This window comes from Pezoporus wallicus, unplaced genomic scaffold (genome assembly GCF_028554395.1).
Source record: "Pezoporus wallicus isolate ANWC-B61680 ecotype Strahan unplaced genomic scaffold, APGP_CSIRO_Pwel_v1 contig_8042, whole genome shotgun sequence".
In the NCBI taxonomy this organism is placed as follows: domain Eukaryota; kingdom Metazoa; phylum Chordata; class Aves; order Psittaciformes; family Psittacidae; genus Pezoporus; species Pezoporus wallicus.
Genome location: NW_026639380.1, coordinates 309,445 through 337,442, shown reverse-complemented (window position 1 = coordinate 337,442; position 27,998 = coordinate 309,445). Strand labels below are relative to the sequence as shown.

The 27,998-nt window shown below is 42.6% G+C and overlaps 1 protein-coding gene across 3 annotated transcripts; it reads right to left on the bottom strand.

The window, feature by feature from the left end:
- Positions 1-14: 14 nt before the first annotated feature.
- On the bottom strand, positions 15-27,732 carry GPR137B (G protein-coupled receptor 137B). 3 transcript variants are annotated; one of them, XM_057414503.1, is made up of 9 exons: positions 27,619-27,732; positions 27,073-27,165; positions 25,117-25,563; positions 15,259-15,308; positions 10,052-10,274; positions 6,752-6,905; positions 4,532-4,656; positions 1,636-1,760; positions 15-624 (listed from the first exon to the last, which is right to left on the bottom strand). In XM_057414503.1, the coding sequence occupies exons 3-9, from the start codon at positions 25,483-25,485 to the stop codon at positions 513-515; spliced, it is 1,158 nt and encodes a 385-aa protein (XP_057270486.1). In that variant the 5' UTR covers positions 25,486-25,563; positions 27,073-27,165; positions 27,619-27,732; the 3' UTR covers positions 15-512. The 3 variants fall into 3 exon arrangements, with proteins under 3 accessions (XP_057270486.1, XP_057270485.1, XP_057270487.1); XM_057414502.1 differs by lacking the exons at positions 27,073-27,165; positions 27,619-27,732 and having other exon boundaries at positions 25,117-25,639; XM_057414504.1 differs by lacking the exons at positions 1,636-1,760; positions 27,073-27,165; positions 27,619-27,732 and having other exon boundaries at positions 25,117-25,646.
- Between the last annotated feature and the right edge of the window lie 266 nt (positions 27,733-27,998).

Sequence of the window (27,998 nt, the reverse complement as noted above, 5' to 3'; positions counted from 1 at the left end):
TGAGAACGTAGCAATAGGTTGAAAAGACAGTCTTTAATCGGGTTGATACTTTTCCTGTACAGGCTTTCATGTGCATGTAAGAATTGCTGCTGTCATGCGTCTGAACAACCAGTTCAGCTGCTTACATTATATTTACCATAATCATGTATTTCTAACCTAATATACACTGTAAAAATAAAAATACTTAGAAAATAATTATGCCATTTCACTTCATGAAATCTGCTCTTTTAAAATGAGCATAAAATGATTAAATTATGTGCTCTAACAACTCTATTCACAGCCAAAAATACTGTGGCTTAGAACAAGGTATTAATTAGAACAGTCTTCAAAGTTTAAATCATTAGCTTATACTTTTCCTTTAGCTATGGAAAGCTTGTGGCAAAGACAAGTTCTTCATTTATCTGTGCTTAGGAACACTTCTAAAAACCAAAAGGTGAAAAATTGCTAAGCTTTGCTTTGCAGAACACTTGTTTTAATATTGGAATGTCCTGGGACGCTCTAGTTGGTTGAAGTTATATAGGGCTTGGCCGGTCTGTGTCCAGGGCTGGATCATGTTGGAGGGATCCGATGTAAGCCATGAAGCTGTTGTTCTGATGGCCCCAGTCATAGTAGTCTGGAGAGAAACTGGAAAAGGAAACAGGAGAGTTTGTGACTGGCAGGTTGTTTCTGTAGATATACCCTGTTAGGCAATGTGGGGAGCATGCAACCACATAGAGGTAGTTCTCACACTCAAGTGCAGAAATAGGGGGTAGGATGATCAATAACTGCAAATAGTGAATATCCAGCTGTACTGAACCATAGTTTGGGCTCAGAGGCAGTGACTACGCAATCTTAGGTAAACGAGTGACAAGAACTATATCCAGGTTAGCTTTCATTTTAAGATGACTGATTAATCTACTACTACCATAGTGCAGATACAGGAACAGTGAATGAGTAATGTGACAAGCTCCTTTTTGGGCAGGAGAGTGTCCTGGCAGTGCTTTTCCTTCTCTGAACAGGGTGCTATCATGCTTGCTGGGAACTGCTCCTTCCTGGAAGGGAATCCTTACCTAAAGCTCATAGCTACACAGAGAGAATTGACTTTTTACCCCAGTTCTGGGTTGTGTGGGATTTTGGCAGTTAGGTGGCTTCAAATAAGCTTTCAGCAAGCTGGAAAGCAAATGCCCCCTTCATTTCAGGTGAACCCCAAGACATTTAGCCATATTACAGGGCAACCAAAGTTGAGAGGCTTCTCACCACCATCACAAGCTGCTCTCTCTGCTGTCAAGCTTTTCCCCACTCACCCTGAGCAGGGAGACAGCATTTTTTTCCTAGGTTGCCTTGCTCACACACTTAAAATAGTGAATGGCACTTAGGCCACTTTTGGAAGAAACAGAGGGTGAAGCCTGCAGCCCAAAGGTCTGACCTGAGTTTTTCAAAAGGTGGCAGTGCTGTTACAATTCTTATAGTATGTTTTCATTCTTATTCCTTGTAGAGCCCTTGGCTCAGTGCTTTCCACTTTAGCTTCCCCTCACCCCCTGGAATTTATGCCACAATTGGAGCTAGACAGTTTACATTAGTCTTCTGCAGTGTGTAAGGGGTTTTCCTCCTCCAGTTTCTGTTACGGGAAGCAAGCAGTTCCCTCGTGTACCTCACCTGCCCTGTGCCCCCTGTGGTGCAATATTCCATGCTAGGTCGTCATCACTGTCGTATCTGCGGGGGTTGTCAAAGAAGTAAGATCTGGGACTGAAGCCATGGCTTGGGACCATTCCTGCATTGGCCTGGGGGAAGGGAAACCTCAGTCAGTATTTGCAACAGAGAGATCAACTGCTTGGGGCCTGGCTTCTAAAAGATGTCACTGCAGACTTACCTCCTGGTTTCCAAAGTAAAACTGGCAGGTTTATATTTCCTATAGGCTGTTTGCATTCTGTTTTTCTCTACCAGCACAGTCATAGTCTACAAACGGCTTTTCCTTTTCCTTCTGGCCAACAGATAGAACCTATTCCTGAAACCACCCTCTGCTCTGCATTTCACTTGGCTGCTGAATTCCTATCCATCCTGGACACTTTGCACTTTCAGCCTGGAGTGAGCAGTACGGAAGCAGCTGAGGAGCTGCGAGATAGGAAATGCCTAAAGAGACTGTGGTTTACCCCCCACATTTGTAACCCTCTATCCTGGTGCATTACATCCCCTGCCTCAGGAACTGCTCATGCTGAACCTTGGCACCTGCCTCATGAAGCCACAGCTGGAAAGCCCCTTAGGATCTCTCTGAGCAATTTCAATATCTACCCTACAGTGCTGTGAGAGTCAAATCCCAAGGAAAGGCCCTTTGATAAAACAGGGAATGGGATATACATGTAACGCCTTCATTTACAAAGCGTTTTGCTTTTATTTCCCTATGAATCAAAACCGAAAACAAAAAAAAACCAATAACAAAATATTCAAAAGGGCAGTCTGATTCTGGAAATAGTGCACAGGGACACACAGGACCCCGCTGAGCCTCTTCCACTGATCCACTGCTTCCATCCCCAGGGAACAGGGTTCCCAGCACCTGCGGATAAGCCAGGACAACATCTTCTTGGCCTTAAGCGGAGAGCAGTTTAATCTCCCCCTATGTTACTGATGTTAAAGAATTGACACAGATGAAATAAAAATAGGTGCACCTCTGCTGTCTCCCCAGCTCCAAACTGTCTGGCTGAAAGTGTGGCAAGGCAAAGGACTGCGTGCTGCAGTTGACCCTGTGTCAGCACCAAGGCAGGCAGAGAGCTCCTTCCAGGGTGAACACAAGATGTCTCTACTCAAACCTTCTGAAGAGAGAAACTTAACACCAAAGAACAACTATTTCTTGGGATTGTTACTTACTAACGAACATTTTTGATTTTCACTAAATGGGAGTTGTTAGGATTTTTAACTAAAAAAGGTTTGTTTTAATTCTAACCCCATGTTTTCTGGTCAAGTGTTTTCAGCCGCTGGGCCAATTTGGTGTTTAACTGCAGTAACAGCCTGCTGGAGCAGCCTCTGAACCGAGGGTCCTGTGGGCCTTGGCCTCCCTCTTGTGGCACACTTGCATTGAAGTTCACTTTTGCCTTGCTGGAGTTCATTTTTTGCTTCTTTCTAACACTTGTTGTTCCCAGTTTTCTTCTTACCGTGCTGCTGTTTAACATAAATATTTTTACTGTGTAGAAAAAAATCCATCTGTGACCTACCCACTATGACAGATAACGTCATACCCTAAAAAATGTACCTATAAAAGAAGTGATATCACTGATTGGCTCTTCTGAACTGTACCATTATGAAGTTGGAGATTTAAGGCGTTCTGCAAATCACAATGCAAAAGCATAACGTTACAGCTGTTACTGCAGCGCTCTCTGACTTGTGAGAGAATATGGCCTGTTTGACTCTGTCAGCCCTCATCTGAGTAGGTTCCAAGTCTTTATGTGACCAGCTTTTGGAAAGGAGAGATTAGGCCACATCCCTTATTTTCATCTTCTTGGGAATCTCTCCCACACTATCCGAGCTTGGCCACCAGGTCCAGCCTTACTAAACTGACTTTAAATAAAATGACGACTCTCTGGGGTCACTTTTTAGAAGAGCAGCAGCGCTGGACTGTCCTTTAAAACATCTCTTCTTTTGCAGTTGTCCTGGGTAACTCCTCAGCAGGAGTGGGGCTGAGATGGACACTGAGGCCCATGGGGTTCCTTTAACTGTGCTGTCAGGTGTTACATCAGCCTGACTTTACTACTGTCTCTGAAATCTGCATGTGAAAATAAAAACCGCCTTCTGTAAAAGCTTATTGTGTTAATTGCTTCTCTTACTTGGGAATTTACCGTTCACATCCATCTTGGGGAATACTATCTTTGGTTTGGCCTATGGAAACAGAGGTAATCCTAGTGCAGGGCTGATATTCCCCATGTGCCTCTCAACCAACACATCCTATGCTAACCTGGAGACATTGCCTACAGCTATAAAAAAATGCTTGTCCATCTATTAACTACCTAAATATTAAGGATACTTACAGGGAATTATCCTTCCAACTCACACCTTAATCTCTGCTCAGCTGAAATAGCAGACAAATATGTCAACAAGTGTTTATTACTGCATTGGTCTTTAACATGGAAACAGATGCACGGCTGAAAGAATTCAATCCTTTATTTCATACATGCTTTTGAACAGTCAGCACACATACATTTTCACTGCTATGTGGTGAAAGATCCCAAGTTTGGGTAACAAACTAACTCCTTTTCTACTGACTCCAGTAAAGTACTGTATTAACTCAAGGGGAAGATGTCCCTACATTAAGATGGCTTCCTATTTTTAAGGTAAACTTAAACCTGAGAACCAACCACCTTGTCTTCCTTCTGGGTAGATACAATGAGTTTCTTTCATGGGGAGTTAGTATAAGGAAGCGGGACGTTTGAGTTGCTTTTATTCTGCCAAGGACACATTGGAAAAAAAAGTCAAAAACGTACAGAAGCAGAAGCTGCTTCAGCAGCTGAGCCTCCAGACCTGCCTGGACACCACACTAGCAAATACAGTAACAAATTCCACCTACCAGATCTTTTGTAGGGTTTCGGACTCGGAAGAAATACACAACCAAGGAAGTAGGCAAGAGCTCCCAGATGAAAAGGATCACTCCGAACACTATGTAACCTGCATCTCCCAGCTGACATTTCAGATCTGCCTGTTTAAAAGTCAGAGAGAAAAGTGTTCAAAAGAAATAAAGACGGCAGCTTATTTAAAGGTGCAGGAGCAACGTGTCTTTTTATAAAGATTTGTATTTAAGTGGCTGAACTGCTGGACAACATGGCCAGAAATTCCATTTGGTAAAGCCAGATTAACCTGCCTAATGATTAAAGACATACTGAGAAAATCAATACACTGTCTCATTGGGTACATCCCTTTCTTTCTACCTTCCCTCGTCCCTCCTCCTCCTGCTGCTATCTTCGCTTGAGCAAAATCAGAGTTTACTGCAGGGGTCTTCCTAGCCTAAGAGCCTGGCAAGCAACCGTTTGATCAAGTGATCAAATGCAGGTAATGAGAAGTTAGTTTTCCAGTCTTTTCCAGCTCGGAATAATACATAAAGAAACAATTCATGCCCAGGTCTTCAAGGGCATTCCTGGCAATCTTGCTTTTAAAAATGAAGGCTTGTATCCCTTCAAATTGGTACACACTGTTAGCTTGAATAACCATGTTGTTACTCTGGCATTAGCTTTGAACTTCTCTCTAGGTTTCCCCTCCGCCATTCACCATAGTTGCAGAGGGAAAATCCTGTCCTTTTCTGTGTTGTGTACAGAAGGGAAAAGGGTAATGTTTCTGACAGTGACCTGAGGCAGTACCACAGTACAAACATTGGGCTATACTTTCAAGAGCGACTTTTGATTCTGGTACCAAGTTGAATACCTGCTCCTTAGTTTCAGGCCCTTTACATATGGCTCAAATAATTTACCCCAAAATCCAGGCAACAAGTCAGACCAGATGTTCAAAAATCAGTAGCAGTGACTTAAGGCCTAAAGCATTCCAGTGAGCTCCCTATGAACAACCTCTGCATCCACGGGAAAATGTGACCAAATATTCTGACCATAAAGTTCCAGCCCCTGTTATTCCAAACTACATGAGTCAGCACAAGAAGTGGCCCCTGCAGGGGCTCAGCAGGAGCAGCAGCGACACTCCAAGCCCCAGCAACAAGAGGGCAAATGTTTGATTCAGGAGGTAAGTCCCAATCTAGTGCCCTTCTGCCTAAACCTGTGTGTTCTAGTGACATGGCCTGAGAACACCTTGCTGCGCACCCCTTCTCTGCACCATAGCAGGGTTGATTCCTGGCCCCTTGACAGACCCTGCTCAACTAACTCATAATGAAGTCCTCTGGGCAATCCTACCCTACCATTTACCTTGCTTCTCATCTAGAGTTTTATCTACCGCTCAACAGAGAACTGTTAATGGCTCCAGGTTTGCTTGGCCACCCTGGCAACACAATGCCCTTGTGAGGCTGGGAGCACTGCTTTTGGAATGCAGGGGCTTGCTGAGAGGGTGAGGAGACATCAAGTGTCTGGGAACTTGAGGCCACAAAAATATACCCATGGTCCAAATGCAGGCCTGCCATTCTGCCTGGCTTTGACAGAGCTGGAAAACTTTGGGGATCTAACCACATGCTTCCAAGCAGAGAACGGAGCTGGATGCCCAAGTTTCATAAAATTCAGTGAAGAATCCCCTGCTATATCCCTCTGTGCTTTTATCACTGTTAGGTTGTGAGCTGAATTGCCATTTGCAACTAAAGTTTGGGAAGAGTCTTAGTCTTATTCTCAGACTACGGAAGTTGTCATGCTAATGACAGGATTAAAGTAAGTAACTCCACAGCTCAGGATGCCAGTGGGAGATTTGGTGGTGACTTCAGAACTGAGCATTTCAGAGGAATCAGGTGCTGGTTTTCTGCTTCTCCAAGTACAGAACAGTCTTTCTAATGGACAAAATAACTGCCTGGTTTAATAAAAGGCACCTTTTTTTAACAATAAAGTCAAGATAGATAAAAGATTGAGGGGTTTTTTAATTATCATTATTTGCCTATTGTGTACCTCTTTCTTTTAGCACTGAAGGTGGGGTTTTTTTTCTTCCTTAAGCTGAAATTACCAGAAATTTGTGTTTCTGGAGCAAAAAAATCTTAGGGCATTGAATTAAAAAAAAAAAAAGGTTTTAATATATTAATTCCTCTTTTGATAGCATTTAAAAAATTCATCACTTACAGAATGAGTTTTTTCATTATCAAATATTTTCACACTTGCCTGATCTGACACGTTGTACCAATCATAATCAAAAGAATTGACTTTCTTGGTTTGGGAGAACGATAAGATGAACAAGTTGTAACAGGCTCGTGAGGTATAAAGTAGTATAACAGTCACTCCTATACTTGTCACCTGACAGACAGATGAGCCCTGGAAGAGATTTAAGCACAGGTTATTATTCATAAGGGAAGTTGAGAAGAGCATTGCTTTGCATGGGCTTCACGGATTGTCAGGCAACTGTCTGTAATTCAATGGACTTTTCCTTCTTTGATCAGCACAACCTACATTATGTATTTTCCTGTATTTCATCAGTACAGTGGTTTCCAGGCAATGACAGCAATTCCATCCCTTACCAAGATGAGGTGTGATTAATTCCTACAACTTTCTGTCTGCATGCTATTTTCAGAGCAATGAAAACACATAAGAAATACACTTGGTATCAGAGGGAGCAAGAGAATTCAGCCCTCAGCTCTCCATTAGCTATAGAGCATCCTGTATCACGTGTTGGCTTGTTAGCCGGATGCAACCTTGCATCTTCTTACAAGTGCTTGCTATGCACCTATTTCCTAAGTATCAAGTAGATGGCAAAAGTCAGCAGTTAAATACAACACAGGCAGGAACAAAACATCCTGCCTTGCCTAATGTCAACACAGAGGAGACAAAGTAGAAGCACGGTTTATGGGCAGAGTGACCACGGCAGGGCAGCCTGTAAGTGGGAGCTTACGCACAAGGAGAAGAATGAGACTACAAAGTGTGAAACCACAACAGTTCCTAAGCCCTGAGAGAAAAGTGGACAGGGGACCCTGCAGCTCTGCCAGCCCAGTTCCTCAGCCTGCATTTATTGGTGTCAGTAAGAAGGAGCTCAGGAGTAGTTAGAAAAGCCTGCAGAAAACCAGCTTGCCTGTTTTCCCAGCAAAATAATGTCGGTTCAGGGAACAGCCAGGCTTAGGAGCATTACAAAACCCCCAGTACAGTCAACTTCCCTGACTGAATTCCTGCTTACAGCTCACTGGAACTACCACTCTTCACCAGACTATATCCTGCAGCCATGTCAGCAGTGAGCCAAGAGCCTGGAATTGGAGCCAGATCCATAGTAAGCAGTGGAGAAAACTGTGGCAAGACCAGCAAGTAGGAAGTGCCACAAAGAGGAAATGTTTGCTAGGCACTTCTCTGTTCTCCTTTGGTATTAGCAAGCCAGTGGCGCCGTCATGGAAACTGGAGGTGAGGCAGGAGAGAGAAGGTGCTGACTGGCACATACCATATCACAGCTCAGTGGCATTCGCAGACTGGTGATTGCAGAAGTGAAGAGCAGAATGGGATTGGTATCTCCCTATTGAGGTTTCCCAACATAGCTGTCATTCTTTAATAGTTAATAGTTAAATATGGTAGAGATTTAACAAACTTCAACCCCAACAAATACAAAAACAGGGGCAGAAGCGTCCTGATTTTGCTGCCAGTCAAATCAACTTAGTGGCTTGGAGAAGGGAGAGTGCAGCAGTAAAAATAAAGCCAGAGGAATCCTTCATCATTCGCAAGCCCCTACAGAAAAGAGGGGTCGCTCCAAGCTGGTAGCATGTCCCATTACGTGATGCTTCCAGCCAGCCCAAAACTGGCCCAAGTGGGGACCAAAGGGCACCCCCCTTGGTGCTGTTGTAGCCGTGGTGCAGAGGTCCAGGCCAGATCCCCATGCCAGGTCATGGAGGTGAATGTGTTCCCACATGTTGTCAGAAGATAGGTGCCAGCAGATTGGAGACGCAAATAAAAGGCTGCCAGTATCAATGCCTATCTACAGACACTGCAGAGCACACATTATCTCCAATGCTGCTTCTATTGTATCACTGCAGAGGATGGATTCTTCTTCTTTAGCTAGGGTTTGTTTTTTTTTCACACAACAGTAGCAGAATAAACCAGGATGTGTTTTTTTTCACTGCCAGCTCCAGCCATCTGTGTCCCTAAGGTATGAGCAGTCAAATCCTACTGGAAGTCCCCACAGAAACTTCCATTTCAGGTCAGCAAAGCACTTTTTAATTCTCATTTCTACATTCAAACTTTCATCAGCTGAGCATTCTGACCTTTCCCGTCTGCAACAATGTTAGAGTTTGTTTGGGTTTTGTGAAATAACTTGAAGTAAAGAAGATCAGGTTTCCTGCAGGAGGAGGAAACGGAACAAAGTAATCTCCCAAAGCCTCCCTCAGGTTAACACTGCTTTGTTACAGAGATTTACACTTCCATGATTTGCAAAAGCAGAAAAACTTTTCTTACTAGTAAAAATAATCCATTGCCCATGCATGCCCTTTGGTCAGCAAATGAGAGGCTTGAAAGAAAATTAAAAAAAAAAAAGATCAACAAACTAAGCTGAGTTTTTAAATCTATTCAGCCCTGAACTTTCAGTTGTTGTGCAATATGGCCAGATTTATTAAACAGGAAAAGTACTCTTTTCATCTGATTAAGTAAATGGAGAGAGGAATGTTATTATATGGTTTTCTAAATAGCAGCTGAAACTTACATTTTTAAGGGTTTATTGCGGTAATAGTAATGTGCTATTGATTAAACTAATAATTTCAGATTCAAATATCTACTGCAAATGCAAGGCCCTTTGAAAACCCTGTTTCATTATTTATAAATATAACCCATCTTCGCTGATTTCATAATAAACACTGCATGCTTATGTGATGCCACTCAGCACCTTGACCACTGAATGTGTGCAAAGCTGTAAACCTAACAATATTTCTTTAAAGAATATTTTGTAGCGTAATAGGAGAAATTTTTTTCCCCTTCTCCCCACTTGGCTAAATTATACTATATTCAGTCTTTTAAAACACATTCTCCTTATCTATAGGACATTATGCAAATATACACAGGGAGATTCCTCTGTCTGGTTTATCTTCAGCCTGCTCTTAACTTAAACAATTAACTTAATCAGTCAATAATTTGACAAGCTGAAGGATCCTGAAGTATAAACGACTTCTTTGTGGCAGTACTGAAATGGAGTGGTCCTCAGATAGGGACCTGGAGAAAGCAGTATCCACTTGAAAGCAGTTGTGAAAAACTCCAGCCAGTAAGATCTGTAAAGGCTGCCTAAAAAATACATATTTGGGGGCCACTGGAATTGGCCAAAAGCACCCTTACTGCCGCTTAGTATTTAATTCATATATTGACCTACATTGTGAGCCAAGTGCAAGCCATGAAGTTTAAGGCCTCCAGCTCTCAGGGGATCTGAAGAACTGCATGGCTTTTGTCTTGCACTGCCCTTGTCTCTGAGAAGGTACTTGAAAAGAACTGAAAATGTACCTTACCTTGGACTCCAAGTAAATGTTGGCTAAAGACATCTTGGAAATCTTATACAGGCAGATGGAGAGTGAAACGGCGCACAGCACAAACAACGTGTCATTAATTGCCACCCGGACAGAGACAATGATTTTTCTCTCTGAATTCTGTGTCCTCACCAATACTGCACATGTTAAATTCACCAAGAGGAAGAGGAGACTTATGAAAAGAGAAGCCAGGTAGAGGGGTAACCTGGGAGAGTGAGGAGAAAACAGTTTTAGCAACATTGTTCAGAAAGTGTACGTAATGAGACCCAAGTCGCGCCTGTTAGGCTGCCACAGCTGACAGAGTGACCATCAGCATATATCCAAATCAAAGTGCTCCAGATTGCCGGAGAGATTAATTTAGCTCATGTCAAACCTGTTTTTACAGTTACACAACAAGCTGTAAGTAAAAAAACTAATATCAAGCAGCAAAACATGTAAGACTGCAGCAGAAATACAACAGCACCGTTCTTAAAAACTACTTAAAATACACGTGTACTCTCTTAGAGCATGCACTTCATACACAGCAAGACTGTCTAACTACTACTCACTGACAGGAGAAATCTTGCAAAAGGCTGAGTTGCCTGGAATGGACTGGGCTTGACCCTGGGTTTGCTATACCAACACTGCTGTGAGAATCATCACTGACTGTTGATGTTTGCCATGAGATCTCATATTAAATTAGGGAATTGTCTAGCAATAGGGAAAATGTCTGAGTTAATGGTTCCCCAGCATCTTCATCCCTTTTCCTAAATAACCTGGTCATAAGCAACTTCTTGAAAGAAACATCAAGAAAGTTAAATATGCATATTGATTCTGGGCTGGCATGTTGCCATCTATGCCAGGCAGAAGGGGTATTTGCAGAGCTGGAACAGAAATGCGACAGACACCCAGGAGCTGGACTGGTTTTCTCCATCTGTTTTTTCTCACCTACTCAGCCTTGATACCTGCAATATAATACCACATACTCAAGGAAAGCTGCTTCTAATTCCTCTCTACTCCTACACACAGCTGTGAAGCTTTCCACTAAAAAAAGGGGCATGTCTCCAGTTCAGGTGTTTGCTTACTTCATTGTCATCACAATTACTAATAAGAGTCATAATCTGCAGACACTGAACAAGAGGTTTTGGCCACAGCTTTTATGCCTGCTGGAAACTTTGAATATGGCAAACAACAAACACCCAGACTGTCTCTGAGAAATCCAGTTCTGATTGCTTAAGAATACTTTACTTAATTGTGGCCTTTTTCTTTCACACATTTGTATCCTTTTCGGATAGCATCAATGAAGCCGTAAAGCTGAAGCACAGCTGGTTTCTTTCCAGAGGGCAAGAAAGGAAGGGGTGTAACTTTGAGACCTTTTAAATGTGTAACGAACAGGGAGAACTGAAGGCCCAAAAGTCCCTGCTTGTGAATCAGTGCCCTTTCCAGCTGTATCTGGCAGTGAATGAGGATGCTGTCTTTTCCTTGACAGTCATGGAAATTTCCTCTCAGGCAGAAGATTGTGCTCACTCTTAACCTTCCAGTGCAGGGCTCTGTTTTTAGGATTAGCAGCTAGAGATAGTTCCTTTAAATCTCAAAGTGTAATGCTGGAAGCACTGCAGTCCTGAAGCTCCTCTTACAAAGCTTCCTCTGGGGAATGCAGTTCCCAGTTGCAGTGATTGTACCTTTATAGCTTTAATTAATATCTCAAAAGTGATGGTCATGTGTCTTCCCTTTCTTCCCCTCCCAAAGTCTGTTCAATAGTCTCATCTCTGCTCCACTATTATAGTGCAGGTAAAACATTCTTGTGGGGTTTAGGCTTACAAGGAAAGGTATGCTCTCGCACACTGTGCCTACTTGCTGGACAATAAGTACATGCTCTCTTTTTCCCCATCTTAGTCAGAAGGACCTTCTGCTTCAGTGCAGCCTGCCTGTCCTTGTTTCTGGCTTGCCACCAGCAAGGCTTAGAGGTTTCCCTAACCAGCAGGCCAGGCTCCCTGATGGAGTTTAGCAGAAACAAAAAGCATTGTCACGCTTTCATGCCCACACAGTCCGTACGTGCCAGAGCGAGCTGTCATGGCCAGTCAGTGGTGCAGCTCTTCACATAATGATCTTCCATCCTCGTTATTAACATGATGTGGCTGGGGAAATGGCTGCCTGTTTTGACAATAGGAGTTTGTTGCTGAACTTCTGAATAAGCACTGATAGAGATGCAGGCTGTGTCTCAGGGCAGTTTTAGGGTCTCTGTAGCTGCAGAAAGTATTCTCAACTTAAAAGTAGAATCTCAACTACAAGGGCACCTACAAGGCATGAATAAACATATGGGATTTTTTTAGAAAATAGAAAAGCAGGACAGGAAAGCTGCTTCCAGATTGCACCAGTGACTGTTCAAAAGCTCATTGTGCCTAAACCCCACTTCAGGGCTAGTCTCTTAAAAGGAGCTGTGTGTAATCCGGCTTGGCCAGGGAAGGCACGTGCCAGGGTCTTTTATTCTTTCTGCATTGGGCTGGATGCACCCTTACATTTTAATTTGAGCTCAAAATCAAACTTCAGATCAATGCAGTGAGCATTGCCTTGTTTAACAGGAAAATCTGTTTGAAACTACTGTATTTTATATGTGGTTTCCTCAAACCCATACAGGGTCTGAGGCTTGTGTGTAACAAGGCATGCACACACAGCACAGCAAACCTCATTCAGACCCACTTACTGTGAGAAGTCCCCAAGCTCAGGGAGATGTGCAGAAGGGCTGTTTAAATATAAAGTTGGACTGGCACAGGCTTCGCCTTGAGGTCTTTTGCCACAATGACTAACATCATGGAGGCTGTGCTGAGCAAAGTTTACTTAACATTCTGGATCGGATAACATTCTGGGTAGGATTTTATCCGGTTTTGCTCTATCTGAAATTACTCTGATTTCTGCCAATACATACAGCAGTCCTACCCCTCTGTTGCCCTGTTATGTTGCCATTATCTATTGCAGAAATGCCAATACCAGTCAATAAGGTCTGACACTTTTTAAAGGAAATGGGGAAAAAAACCAAAAGTAAATATTCAGCTATGAAAAAAGATCAAATTCAGTAAGTGCAGACTCCATCCCCTGTCTGTATGCTGTCCATCTTTCTATCATCCATCTCTCCATCAGGATTTGAGCAACATGAAAGATGTCCCTGCCCATGGGATGGGGGGGTTGGACTGGGTGATCTTTAAAGGTCCCTTCCAACCCAAACAACTCTGTGAGTCTGTGATCATTCACTAGCCTGCTATAATTAAAATTCAGGACCTCAGCTGTGGATGTGCATGTATTACACCACATCAATGGCACTGTGTGAGATAGGAAACGAGGTCAGCTTTATTTATGTAGCTCTTTCACACAGGCTAAGCTCCTTCGTGCTAAGAGAGCTAGACCTTAAAACAAAATACTACTGAAGTCCTTTACAAACAGACCTAAATAAGAAAGAAAGGGCTAGACCAGATACAAGAGTGATCTGTGCTAGAAATGCAGTAGGCAAGAGTCAGGGTGGAGGTGTTGTGGGGAGGGTAATCTGTGCATGAGTAATTCCAGTCACAGTACTTAAGTAGCTGGGAACGGAAATGCTCCAAGAACTTCATGCGCAGTGCTGACAGGTATTGACTAAATATCACAAGCTCCCTTTGCTGGAATAAAGACATTATCAAGCATTTTTCAGGAATAAAGCCTTGCCACAAACATCAGTAACAGATGGGATTCAGAGCTTCTGTCTCTCATCTCTAAAGCCAGCCAGGAACATGTTCACAGACCTGCCCTATATCACCCTGACCTGCAGCCCAGGCCTTGGGCAAAGCCATCCTCTTTGTTCCTGTTGCCTATGTGTACCACCAGGGGCAGGCACTCTTGCACTGGGGGCTGGCTGGGGACCTGGCTGGTATATGCTGTGCTTGTCTGGCCACCATACTCCTGGATTTCCTTCCCACAGAAAGCAGAGTGCAAAGGGTGGGGTGAATGTATTCGTATACCACGGTGTTTACCAGAGAGCATCCATCTCTTGCTCCTTGTGGTTTGGGATGTGGCCAAGGTACACACACAGACCCACTAACTTGAAAGCATTCCTGAGGCCACCAAAATAGATGCAGCCTCTCTGTTCCCATCCTGATAATTTCTGCATCAGCTGCGGTTCAGCATGGAGCCCACATCCCTCAGTCAGCCATCACCCCCTGTGTGTCCCACACCCTCACTAAGCACAGCCCACCCCAAGCCTACTCTCACCATTCTGCCTTTCTACTGAACGTGGTTTCTGAAGCACCTGCTCCAGAGGATCACCTCTCCAGCTGTATCAAAACCCACCTGGATAACGAACTTTCCAGGGCAAGGACAATGTTAGTATTTGACTTGTTGATACAGTACTATGTTCTCCTAACAGTAAGCAAGTAACAGGTCAGATTTCAGTTTCAAATTAATCTTCCTATCCTGAATTCAGAGTGTAAATTCTTCAGAATGGAGACAACCACGCTTTTCCCCCCTGTCTAAAAAACATTGCCCAACTGAGGCTTTTAGGCATTGCCACAATAAACATTAATGCATCGAGCTCCTCCTCAGCTTTCTGGACATTACTGCCCTATAGGGATCTGTCAAGTAGTTCCTGACAATTTCTCCTGCTCAACAAGATCCCAAACAAATATCTCCACCTAAATGCAAAGTTATGATGACCTCAATCTCATGGAGTCAGGGGACATTATTTGTGAGCTCCCAAACACAGCATCAAGTTGAATTCATTCTTTCTTGGTCTTTCCCTTCAAAAGTCTTCTCTCACCTTCACAAAACTTTTGAGTCTTTTATTACCACTGACCTCACAGATTAACATATACCCAGTCCCACTCATTCCTGTCAAAATAAATATATCACTTTGCTACCTTTACCAAAGCACTGGATCTGAATTCACCTAGCAATACTTATGTTAAGAACCTGTAAACTAATCACCAGGGTCTGTTTCTCCTGCTTGCATCTGAAATATCTACCTTTGAAATAAGTGAATATCTAAAAATGGTGCTTGTGTTGAGAAATGACACAAACTTCTAAATGCCATAGGAAGAAGCTGGCCTCAGAACTGTCATCATAAAACACTGGTACATAAATACGAATAGCTGAGATATGAGTGCCGCAAATTATAAAAGATGCAATGTTTTTCAAAAAGCATGTCTACTCTTCTCTAGCACATTAAATGTTTGCATGGTTCTTACCTGTATTTCAGTAGTTCTGGGGAATATTTTGACTTAGCTTTGAAAATCACCTGCAAACCAGAAAAATACTGCATCAAATACATGATACATATAAATAAGGCAAGATGCTGTGATCTGCAGGAATCCTGTCTCACAGGCCACAAGAAAGGCAATGATAGGTTTCATTACATGAGATTTGCATTTATTGCTTATCCATGGCAGGCAAGCTCTAAGTAAAATATTAAAATCACTCAGCAGGAGATCATGATGTGCTTGTACACAAATTGTCTACTCCATTATTTTTACTTACTCTGCCTTGGGACTAAGATCCTAGATACCAGGGTTCATTAGAAGACAAGTATCAGTAAAATCATAGAGGCAAGTAATTATTAGGCTCTTATATGACCTAGCAGCATATGTGTCTCATGTAGATGAGGTTATACCAGCATATTGCATCAGATGCCCTGTTCCCATGAACAGCCCATCATAGTACCCTGGCATGCAGTTGGATATATAAGCATTCGACACTGTCCCACACGACATCCTTGTCTCTAAATTCGAGAGACATCAATTTGATAGGTGGACCACTTGGTGGATAAAGAACTGGCTGGATGGCCACACACAAAGAGTTGTGGTCAATGGCTCAACGTCCGGCTGGAGACCAGTAACGAGTGGCGTCCCTGAGGGATCAATGTTGGGACCGGTCTTGTTCAACATCTTTGTCGCTGACATGGACAGTGGGATTGAGTGTGCCCTCAGCAAGTTTGCGATGACACCAAGCTGTGTGGTTCAGTTGATACGCTGGAGGGAAGGAATGCCATCCAGAGGGACCTTGACACGCTTGTGAGGTGGGCTGATACCAACCTCATGAAGTTTAACCATGCCAAGTGCAAGGTCCTACACCTGGGTCAGAGCATTCCCAGGCACAGCTACAGGTTGGGCAGAGAAGAGATTCAGAGCAGCCCTGTGGAGAAGTACTTGGGGGTGTTGGTCGATGAGAAAATGAACATGAGCTGGCTTCAGCGTGAGCTTGCAGCCCAGAAACCCAACTGTATCCTGGGCTGCATTAAAAGGAGCGTGACCAGCAGGTCGAAGGAGGTGATCCTGCCCCTCTACTCTGCTCTCATGAGACCTCACTTGAAGTATTGTGTGCAGTTCTGGTGTCCTCAACATAAAAAGGACATGGAACTGTTGGAACAAGTCCAGAGGAGGGCCACGAGGATGATCAGGGGACTGAAGCACCTCCTGTATGAAGACAGGCTGAGGAAGCTGGGGCTGTTCAGCCTAATAGCAGCCTTCCAGTATCTGAAGGGGGCCTATAAGGATGCTGGAGTGGGACTCTTCACTAGGGACTGTAGTTACAGGACAAGGGGTAATGGGTTAAAACTAAACAGGGGAAGTTTAGATTGGATATAAGGAGGAAGTTCTTTACTGTAAGGGTGGTGAGGCACTGGAATGGGTTGCCCAGGGAAGCTGTGAATGCTCCATCCCTGGCAGTGTTCAAGGCCAGGTTGGACGAAGCCTTGGGTGACATGGTTTAGCGTGAGGTGTCTTTACCCGTGGCAGGGAGGGCTGGAACTTGATGATCTTAAGGTCCTTTCCAACCCTAACTAGTCTATGATTCTATGTATGTTTGCACCCATGTTACATAGCTAAAAAAGATGCCATAAAGAACCAAACTCATTATTTTAGTCTGAGTTATTATCTGGTTTCTGCTTTCTGTCTTTTCACTAAACAGTATGTATTTTTACGGAGAGAGAGCTCAGGCCCAGTAATTACCTTGCTGTAAGAGAAAAGACAAAACCTGGATGTTTTCTGCAACAGCGCTAGGTAATATTAGTCATAGGTGTTTAACCACCACCAGAAATTATACAAAAATATATGAGCATACTTTATATCTTAGTCACTAAAAAAAAAAAGACAGGAAGGCATCACTGCTTTTTCATAAGCTAATATGGTTTCCAAACACAGTTAGTTTACAAATGTTCATTTAAACCAGAACTGAAGCACACTGATTGCTCGTATTGCAAAAAAAAACATTACTTATTCTGGGTTCTTTCCTAATTGTTTTCTCCTCAAGTTATTCTGCCTTATCCATTTAACTTTGTTTTGCATGCTCTTTAGTATAGCTTGCATAATATTTCCTATGATTATCATGCTTTCCCAAGGAAATAGGACTTACATGATCACTATGTATGTGTAGGCATGTGCCTGCCTGTCAACCTGTTTATCTGTCCCTACACTGATCTTAAAATACTGCAGTCAGAGAACTGATGGAAAAACACTTGAAGTAGCAACAAATGAGCCTTTATCACCCTTCTAAAAGTTAATGACTCAAAAGAAGTGAGAAACCCTATAAATACATTTGATACATGACTTCTGTGAGGAGAACCCTGCGTAAAGATCCTACACACCACCCAGTATGTGAGAGTCTGAATAGCAATGTATCGTAAGAAATGCCCCAGTGAAGGAAACAGCTCAGAGTCAAGCATGAGACATAGATTTGGAGAAAAATCAAGCTCCACTTGTTCCAGTGCTCCTGGAACAACTTGTCATTTAACTCCTATTCACCATTCACAGCTGCCTTGACATGGAAATAATTTTTGTGATGTACCAGCCTGCTCAGGACCAATTGAAGCAGCAGAGAACACTTGAGCTTTTCAGCTGGCCTGGAAAAAAAATCACCTGAGAATAACATTGAAAGGTTGGGGAAAAAAGTCTCTAGAAATATCCTGCTGGATACTGTTTTCAAATAGTTAACATCTCTGGCCACAGCCCTTACAGAAGATTTCTGTGATTCATTCTCCAGATTCCTGGATCATGAATTCTCACAGGAGTTCAGGAAGGAGTTTTATGTTTCACTCACTTGCTACTGAAAACAGAGGTATAAGAGGCTTGTGTATATTCTGCATTTCTGTGGTGCATAAAGAAGGGCTGTCATGTATTAGAGAAAAGATGGGGTTCAAAATTCTTCCCGTACACTTTTCTGTGCAAGATTTATTGCCCACCCTGCTTATTCTTGAAGAGACTGTGGGTAAGCAGGAGGAACAGATTCCTGACCTTGGTGAAACTAAACAAGTAAAATTTGTCTCTAGGGCCATTCCACAATCCTCACCTGTTCTGAGTAGCACTCACACATACTGTACCGTTAATTTTGACAGCTTTCAGGAATTGCAGAGTGTTCAGAGCCTGTGCACACAACTGCACAAGACAAGCAGTTTGCAGTGGGCAACAATTTGTGCTGGTCCACAAAACCTAGAAATTCACAAGAACCTGAATACAATCTCCTGTGGTTTCCCCATAATGATCCACTCGTCCCTATAATGTCATAGAGCAGAACCATCACATAAACCAGTCCAAGCTGCCCTACCCAGCAAAAGCTCTGTGCATAACAGCTAAAACCAAACATGATGTTCCAGCTGCAGATCCAGCAGGATCCCCAGATGCAAGGTCACTAGAACAGCTGTTACTGTGATTCTACATGTGGTGGACCTGCTCCAGATGATAAATGCTTCTGAACTTTATCAGAGCAAAATGACTGTTAAGAAAGAAAATGAACATGGTACAGCGAGTGGATGCTATATGGAATGAAAGCTACAGTATAAAGCATGGACACTTACTAAATCATTGCTAGACAGAAACACAGGCAGCCAAGTTCTGCCACCTTTGCTTAAACACTGATGGGGCCTCAGCTGCTGGAAGCAACACGACTGACACAGAACAAACAGCTGTTTAGTGGGAGTAAGGATGTCAGAAGCTGATCTCAATATACTTTATATGTGTGGGTGCAGCCTTTTGGTTATAACAGCTCAAGAGACTGGTTGTTCAATGGCCCCTCCCTGCAATAGTGTTGAGAAAGCTTCCAGTCAATATCTGACTCATCTAAGTAAGTCTTCCAGCAAGCCAGAGCAAACCAGGCTATTCCTAAGAATAGACTAAAGAGCAAGCAGAAGGCAGACTTTAAAAAAAAAAGCTTTCTGAGAGCCCCAAGTTGAACAGCACCACAGAAAACTCAGTGAAAGTCCTTGCTAATTTTCTAATGTCTACAGGGTTACTTTTTCTTCTTAAAGGTATTTCCCCTTTCACTTGCGCTTTAAAGGAGAAATATCCTGTTTTGACTCCTTGTTTTTGCCAAAGGACTGAAAACCTCAAATTAGATTCTCACACTCCCTCCTCCACTCCCCTGAGGTATATGTCTGGCATACAAAACTGCAACAGCACAAAAAGACTCCAAGAATCTCTTCGTAGAGTCAGGGAAAATTTCTGTTGCAGGAACTGATGTAAACAGCTGACCTTAAAGGCATTTTACCAGGCCCCAGCAGAGGAGCAGTGTGGATGGCATGGGAGCCCGTCAGCAGCTCAGCTGCAGACAGCTCTGCAGAACTTCTGGGCAGCACAGTAGGCAGACAGGGCCAGGCTGCTGTAGCTTAAGGGGGTTCCAGGTACTGTTATGAAAGTTAAATCAACAGCCGCTCTGGCCCTATAAGTATCAGTGAAACAGGTGTCAAAGCCAAGTCACATATTCCCAGAGCAAAAGAGAAAGAGAATCTCACTGCAGTAATTTTCAGTTTTGGAGTTTCAGCTCTGATTTAGCTAAACTGACATGATGGCTGGCAAAAACCTCACTGTACCTCTTGTGCTAGCTGATCAATTCACTTTTACAGCAGCCACAGCTTAGCTTACCGAAAAGCCTCAGGTATGTTAAGTGCTTACATATGTCTCAAGCTGGCCCTTTGCACAGGAATGAAGCTCAGCTTTATTTACCAGTTCTCATTTCAAAAACTCCACAAGGAACATAGGATGTACTTTTCCTTCCCAGTTCCTTTCACCATGGCCCCTCTCTTCCTGTCATACTACATGCAAGCTTCTCTTTGCACCCTGAAAATATGCCACAACTTCATGCAGGCCCATAGCCCCTCACCATTAGCACATACACCTTTCTTGCAAACCTTGCTGTATATCTTCCTGTCCCAGGCCAACCTTCCCCTTTCTCTCTTTCTCCTTTGTTCATTCTTTCATTTGGATCAAATTCCTCAAAACATGCAAGCTTTCCCTCTATTCTCTAAACTCTACATGGACTGTAAGACCTACAGACATGGGCAAGGTGACTACTCAGCTTTGTGTTGGTAACAAAAGCTCTGAAAGGACAGTGACCATCATGGGCAGCCAGCCACAGTAAACTTGCATGTGTAGCTTTCCTATCAAATTATTTTCTAAGTCAGATAATGTCATTCTTCATGTCAGATGCTGTCAGATGCTGTCAGCCTGAAGCTGCAATTTGTCTCCTATAGATCCAATACTGAGGGCAATGTCTGACACTCAACGTATTTGCTGATGCTTTACTATCCATAGTTAGACTCCTGTGTAGTTCTATGTACAACTAAAATATGCTTTAAATTAATAATAGGTATATTCATTCCTACTAAAAAATAAATATTTCTCCTAAATAAAAAGCCGTGTCTGTCCTCTCACTGGTGGTATTATTTTTGAAATACTATGCCCAGTAATTAGAGGATGAGAAGTTCTCTTAATTTTCCTCCCAGAGCTAACACGTACCCCAGTTCCACTGAGATATACGTAATCTCCCAGAAAGCCTTGTGCTGGTTTTTCCCCACCCTGCCAGGCACCGCCAGCATGGCAGCTCTCCTCTACACTGTCTTCCTCTGTGCAGTTTCTCTTCATTTGAAAGTCCCTGATTTTATCAGCCCTGCCTGGGAGGCAGGGTAAGCTTCTCAATCTGGAGAAAAGGGAAACTGGTTAAGGAGGAGGAAGAAGTAAATCTGCCTATCAGCCCCTCTCCACCCATACGGCCTCAGTTCTTTAGCTCAGCTCCTTAGTTCCTGGAGAAGTTCCCAACCTGAAGATAAACCTACCACCCACCAAATGATTTGCTATGCCTGACCATGGGGGAGGCCTGGGACTTCCAGCATTCTCCATGGCTCACGGTCTTTGGCCCTGACCTTCTTTCTTGAGTCTGTAACCCTGCATCCAAACTCCCCTCCTGGTTCATTTGTATCCTGTTCCCCTGGGAAATGTAAAGTTTGAGCAAACAGGATGAAATGAAGCAAATCCTTCTCTGCCCTCCCCTCAATATACACCAGAAAAGGCAACTTCTTACTTGATTTCACAGAGCCTCTTTACACTTTTGTGCACTGTATTGACTGTAAAGCCTGAGGACTCATCTCAGCCTCCCTTTGTCAGGGGCAGGAAAGATTGGGCTAAGCAGGACATCAGGAAAAGAATGCTCGAGTCCTGGCATCCTCACTGACTGGAGTCACTGAAAGTGGAAATTGCCTTATTTGCTGATTTGCAGTCTTTGCTTTATCAAGCAGCAGAATAAACCTGTGGGAGCTGCAGGTGTGAGCCAAAAATATCTATGGGATTTTTGGTCTCTGTAGGTGGAAACACACACTTCAGCTCCCTATCTGATGGGTTAAGATCAGGGAGCTGCTCTGGCTTGGTACAATGCAGTCATATGCCAGTGTTTTTCTATTGTTTTACAAAAGTGCCACTGGATCTGATCTTCACTTGAGATTTAGTTCAATGATTTGTAAGCAGACAGAGGCTTATCCTGAGAGGGTAGGTCACATTATTTCTTTTTTTTGTTTCCTTTACAAGAGAATGAATACACACAAAGGACTAATAAATTCTAATAAGTGTTGTGCTCTCACTAGAAATCACATATTTTCCCCTGTATGGGATTTCTAAGAGGAGTTAATATTGTATAGGCCTTATCTGCAGCACCCTTTCTATTCTGCCTAAGTAGGGCAACAAGACCACAGCAAAGGACCATGAATTTGGCTCTTAATCCAAAGATCCCTTGTTCTGAGTCAAAACTATTTTGATTGTAACTTCCCTTTCATCCATGGGTCCCCTGCTTTAGCAACCAGCCCCAATATACTACGGCTCCTTCTGCTGTATCTGCTGATGCTCAAGTCTGGGAACAACCCCTGCTGTGCTGACGTCTTTGTGGCTTATTTGTCATGCTACACATGAAATACAGTTGAAATTTGTGTCCCCATTGCTTTAGGATACCTATTAAAATGGGAATAGTTGTGGTTAACTTTCTGTCAAGTTCGAAGGTGCTTATTATTCTGAAAAATGTCCTCAGGCACTTGCCAAATGAGGTTTCTTGTTTGGCCAGGAGGATTTGCAATATAGTTTGAATCATTTTTATTTCTCACATCTATGTCTAGAAGTTTTCCTAGCAGTGCCACATTTATAAATGGTGGGTGCTGTACAGCAGATGATAAACACCTGCAAATTCCAGAGATCCCTAAAGCCTCTTCCAGTCCTCTGTCCCTGTACTGTACATAGATCCCTTCTTTCCCTCTGGCTAAGAACCAGTTAAGTAGCATGGTTTTCATGCAGTGAGACACAGCTGCAGACCCTTCCTGCCTGCCTTCTAGAGAAAAAAGGATAAAAGTTGCTTCTGAACAGGTCTGTGAAGTTATAAGCCATTACTGAAAACAAAATTCTTTATCCCCACCCCTTTCGCGCTAGTTCTTGCTTGCCTGCTGTGGAAAGCTAGATGCACATTAAACATACAGTCTCAAGAGGATGCTGAATTTCAAGCCAAACCACCTTTTCATGGTTAGAAGTAAAGAATTAATAATAGCGAATTAAAAATATGAGCACTTATTCTGTGTCTTACGTTATATATTGTACAATGGCTGCGCTTCTATTTCTTGAGGCTTTGCTTTGGCTGAGGAGATATTTGAGATGAGATTTCACTGGGAGCCACCAGCTCTAAAGCAAACAACAGTTCTAATAATACGCCTGTCTACAGTGGCCCACAATCTCTAAAGATGATGACGCACATCACGAACTCTGCAAGTCCCTTGCAAATATCATTTCAAAAGCCTCACAACAGCTCTTCAAGACAGGTAACTCTTGCAGTCTTTTACAGAGGGGCTCAGAGGAAGATTGTGAGGACTCATGATGACAAAGCAGAAATTGTCTCAAAGGTAGAATCAATAGCCTTAGCATTTTTTTCTGTTTCCCACCACTGACTTGTACTTCCTGAATGAGATCAGACAGCAATGCCAAAAATAATTTACAAGGACATACGTGTGCATTCTGTATGCTCTCTTTCTAGATCTTCCTTATATGAAAGGAATCAGTTATTGTCAACAGCTAGCCCCTGAGTGCTGGCACTGTAATGCACAGAGTGCAGGCTGCTGTGCCCCCCTGTGCTCACGCCAGGCTCAGCTTCTCCTGGTGAAGAGCCAGGATGCTGCATTCTGCCTCCAGACTTCCATGGCAGGCCTACGTGTGTGTCAGAGGGAAGAATTAGACTTAGAGCTATGACAGTCCCAGTGATGGGGACTGGCTGTGCGATGATGGACATTTGCCCCTGTGGAACTGCACCATTATCAAATAATTCTCACAATAGCTATGGGATAAAGCATATGTCACCACATGCCTGAGCTGAATTTGAGTAGCATGTAGATGAAAGGTTCCTGTAATCCCTTAATATATCTCAAGTCCCAGGGAGCAAAGCAGGTTGAGTTAGCAGGTGTTTCAGACACTGAATCCAGAAAAGTAAACCTAAGCACAAACTGTGTATGTGGTTCTAAGTATTTAATACCTTCTACAATTCAAGTGATCTTCTTAAAGCTGCCATGCTTACCATTGCTGCTTTTTCAGCTCTGAGATGGCAGCTCTCACAAAAGGCCTGATCTCTCCAGCCAGGCTGCTCAGGATCGTCATGCCTGTCATCACTTCAGAGCACTGTTAAATACACTAGGTACTACAGAAGTACCCAGACCCAGAACCGAGCTGGTTCCAAATGGGGCACACAGCAACACCCAAAGCATCCTAAGCACTGCTGGGGGTGCTCTCCTGGCCAACTACCCCTACACTGGGAAAAGGGACTTTGACAAGGGTCATCTGAGTACAGGCTTGGCTTCTTGCTTCAGGCACCTTAGGGGGATTGAGGAGGTAGGGAATCCACTCCCTGCCATCCTGCAAGCTCCCTGCTTGATCTTAGATAAGCCCGGCAGACTTCCTTTGCCTCAGCATGCCAATATCCCATCCTGAGCCCAGTGCCAAGATACCCACGTTCACCATAAACACTTCCAAGCAAGTCTACCAGCAGTAACCTGGAGTGCTGTGCAGCCTAACTCATCTGGCTTAGCTATGCGCAGCACAGGTACACTCTGGAGACCTGCTTCTGAAATGGAGATACAATTTCCTCTAACTCATTATACAGCTAATTTACCTTTACATCAAGTGTCCTTGAAAAAGAGAGTGTCTCTTTATACAGCACTTAGCACTTACTGGGGTCCAGAGTCACTGCTATTTGTAATACAGATGACGATAGGAATTTGGGTCTGCGGCAGGACTTGATCAACAGTTTTGAATGTGATGCACAGAACAGAAATCTCACTCAGAAACATATAAGCCAACTTGTGAAAAACAGTTTCAGCAAAATTAGATATTACAATTCTGACTGATAGAGATCAAGAATGCTAAACCAGGAGGTTTATGAAGTCTAACAACAACAATAGGAATAAAATAATAATGAAAGAACAGCATTTTGGGTGTTCAGTTTTCAAGCTCCCCTGTACATTCTTTTCCCAACCTTTAAATTAAATGACACACATTAAATAGACAGTGTATATATATATATATATATATATATATATATATATAATTTGCCGTTTCTGAAATGATAACTTCAGGTTCCAGTTTCATTGTAACACTGATCTCCTGAATATATATCAAAAGTTAAAATTCCCAGCTGAAAACCTGGAATTTTCTTTTTGCATTACCAAGGTACATTTGTAAATTGCATTTTACATCTTTCGTATGATTCTTATAAAATAATGCTTTACCATTCTGCAAGATTTAATCAACCAAATATCTGTTGCTTACCTGAGTGAAGTAAAGATTCATCAGGGTCAGGGTGAAAAACTGGAGGCAGACTGGGAAGCAATAGAGAAGCCAGAAGATGAAGGGGCTGAGAGAATTTGCTGTCACAAAGTCTTTGAAGTAAAATGAAAAGAGCACAGTCCTGAGAGAGGCCCAAAACAAGCACAGAAACAGAAAGACAGTCTGGTAACTGAACCTCTTGTGCCTGTAGTGAAGGACCAGCCAGAGCTGGATGTAGATGAACACAAAAAGCAGCGAATAAAAAACAGTATATACAATGGTCAGGCCCAACTTCACATACGGAGGGACAGCTGGCGTCAGGGTCGGTGGAAGGGTGTCATTTTTCAGTGGATCCCACTCAGGGGCCTCCATTTGATATCAGGAATCGTCAGAATTATTTATTAAGTTTGGCTGCCGCTGTTGCCTCCTCCTTCTTCTCCTTTCATCTTCCTACAGCATAGGAATCAAGAAAATGAAAGAAAACAAGCTGCACTTCCTCTTTGGCAGCTCACTGTGGGCTGGTAGCACATGATCACTATTCAGAATGATTCATTAGGACTGCCTTTGTCAGCAATTGGCAGGGAACAGCTCAGAAAGCTGCCCTTTGCTGATGTCTGTGCACGAATCTTTACCATCCTCAAGAAACAAAGAAATCCACCAGCCCCTGAACGGTTTACTGCTGTTTTGTGGTTTTTTTTTTTGTTTTTCCTAAGGAAAATTATCTGGATTTTCAATTAGTTAAGTAATGTTCTATTTTCTACAAGAAGCAAGTACCTGACATTTTCCCTGTGGCAGCCACATCGCATCTTTGTCAGATTTTTTTGGTCTTGTTTCCTGTTTAGCAAGCACTTTATTTATATGCATTTTGTTAGGAATATTTTTAAGCACCTTAAAGTACTAATAAAATCAAAACCATTGTAATAAGCTGTAACAGTTCAGCTCTGCATTGCAGAAACCTTTGTGTTTATAAGGAAGTATACAATTTACAGCAAATTTAACACATTCTGTAACTTCTTTTTTCTTCTAACATAAAACATTTCATTAGAATGGAAGAAAAGGCACATCAGGGCTTTCAAACGTAGTGTGTATACAGAGACAAATAAACCCCCCTAAATACTCAAATTCACCAAAGCATGCATGCAGCTACAGGTTCTTTTCTTCCTGGTTGTTGCCTATTTGTGCCATCACTGTGGCAACAGCTGACCAGACATACCTTCTCATAGGAGTGCAGATGTGCCCTTGGGATTAAATCTATAAATTAATAGGTGCCATGGCAGGCTGCTGGGTTCGACTCATGGGGGTGAGAAGTGAGAACTGAAACTGAGTGGTTTAGACATTTGTAGTGTGGTGGAAACGCTTCATTATCTCTAGGTCATGTATAGCACCATATACTATCAGACAACAAGGTTTTTCAGATGTGTGTTGGCTGGATTACTGCCATGTTTTGTTCTATCATTTACAGTAAGATGATTACAAGAAGTCCTTGTTACCTGGAATGATCCCCAGGGAGGACCCCACATATCTGATTCTTTTAATGAAAGAGTCTGTGAAATGAACTGATACAGTGTCCAGGGAACACAGATACTGATACTAAGTACTAATTAAAACTATGATTTCTATTATTAATGGTCACCCCAACAGGAGTTCAGAACTACTGTTTTGTTGAAAAAGACGAATTTTATAACTGTGCTTATTTATAGAAACACAGTATATATAAGTTTGCATAGTCCCTGAAAAAGATCTCTAAGTAAAATCCATTCTGCTCTAAAAATACCCACACTGAACACTTAAAGCTATGTTCCAAAATCTGTGTTTAGGTACTGAAAAAAAAGGTTTGATTTTAAAGGTACTAAGCAAACACAGCTCCCATTGACTAGAAAGGGATCTGTGAGTTCCAAGTGCTTCTGTAAATCAGGTCACTTCTATTGTGGTGTCTAGTTATGATTTTAAGATCCTTACCAGGAGCAGTCAGCTTTGGAAATCCTGGATAAACAGCTTACAGAGGCAGAGGAATACACAGCACCCACCAGGTGGCTGTGTTGATTTGACTACCTATAGAAATACACAAAACACAAAATGAATGATGGGAAAGAGGACAGAGGATAAGAAACATTGAACCACTAAACATCATGTACATTTACAGAGATACATTATAGCTTTGCACAGAAAGAGAATTTTATAGATTCAACATAAATAAACTTGGACTTAATTTTAAATTACCACCTGCTCTTAGACATTGTGTATTTCCTGGGAAAAAAAGTAAAATTTACTCAAAACCAGGATAGAACATAGGAAACTTAGCAATTACTGAAGCAAGTTTGTCAGAGAAGCTGTCTGCCTTCAGGCCATCACGTTCATTACACAAAAATGGAGAAGATAAAGGGCCTGGACAGGAGCTTAGGAGATATATATATATATATATATATATATATATGTATATATACACACATAGATATATAAAAAATAGAATAGAATAGATACAACAATATATATTTCAATACATACTACAGAAGGCTCTGTCTCCCAGATCAGGAAAACATCTCCCCTAGATTGATGCATACTTCCTTCTGGCAGACAAGGAAAACCTCTTCCTAGCTTTTCCCAGTTCCACTAATAGGCCTGCCTTATACATCCCTTGGTCTCCACAACCCCAGTGCACACATGCACTATCTAGAGGACAGAGTACAGTGATAATAAATTCAGTGGGTTACACATCACCTCTCTACTTTCAGCATAAACTTTCTGATTATGCTTGTGGCTAACATTAACCCATGGTGGCCATAAGTACTCTATTGCTTTTTATCAGTGACCCATAATAACTCTTCACAGCTTGTGCTGTAAGACTTTAACCTGCTAAATGAGGGTAAAGGCTTCCGCAACATACC

Excerpts from the sequence above, each read along its gene's own strand:
- GPR137B (XM_057414503.1), bottom strand. The coding sequence starts at position 25,485 with ATGGAGGCCCCTGAGTGGGATCCACTGAAAAATGACACCCTTCCACCG. Across the intron at positions 15,309-25,116 it reads TGAATCTTTACTTCACTCAG|GTGATTTTCAAAGCTAAGTC; the intron begins GTAAGCAACAGA and ends TCTGGTTTGCAG. Across the intron at positions 10,275-15,258 it reads CCAGAACTACTGAAATACAG|GTTACCCCTCTACCTGGCTT; the intron begins GTAAGAACCATG and ends TCACTCTCCCAG.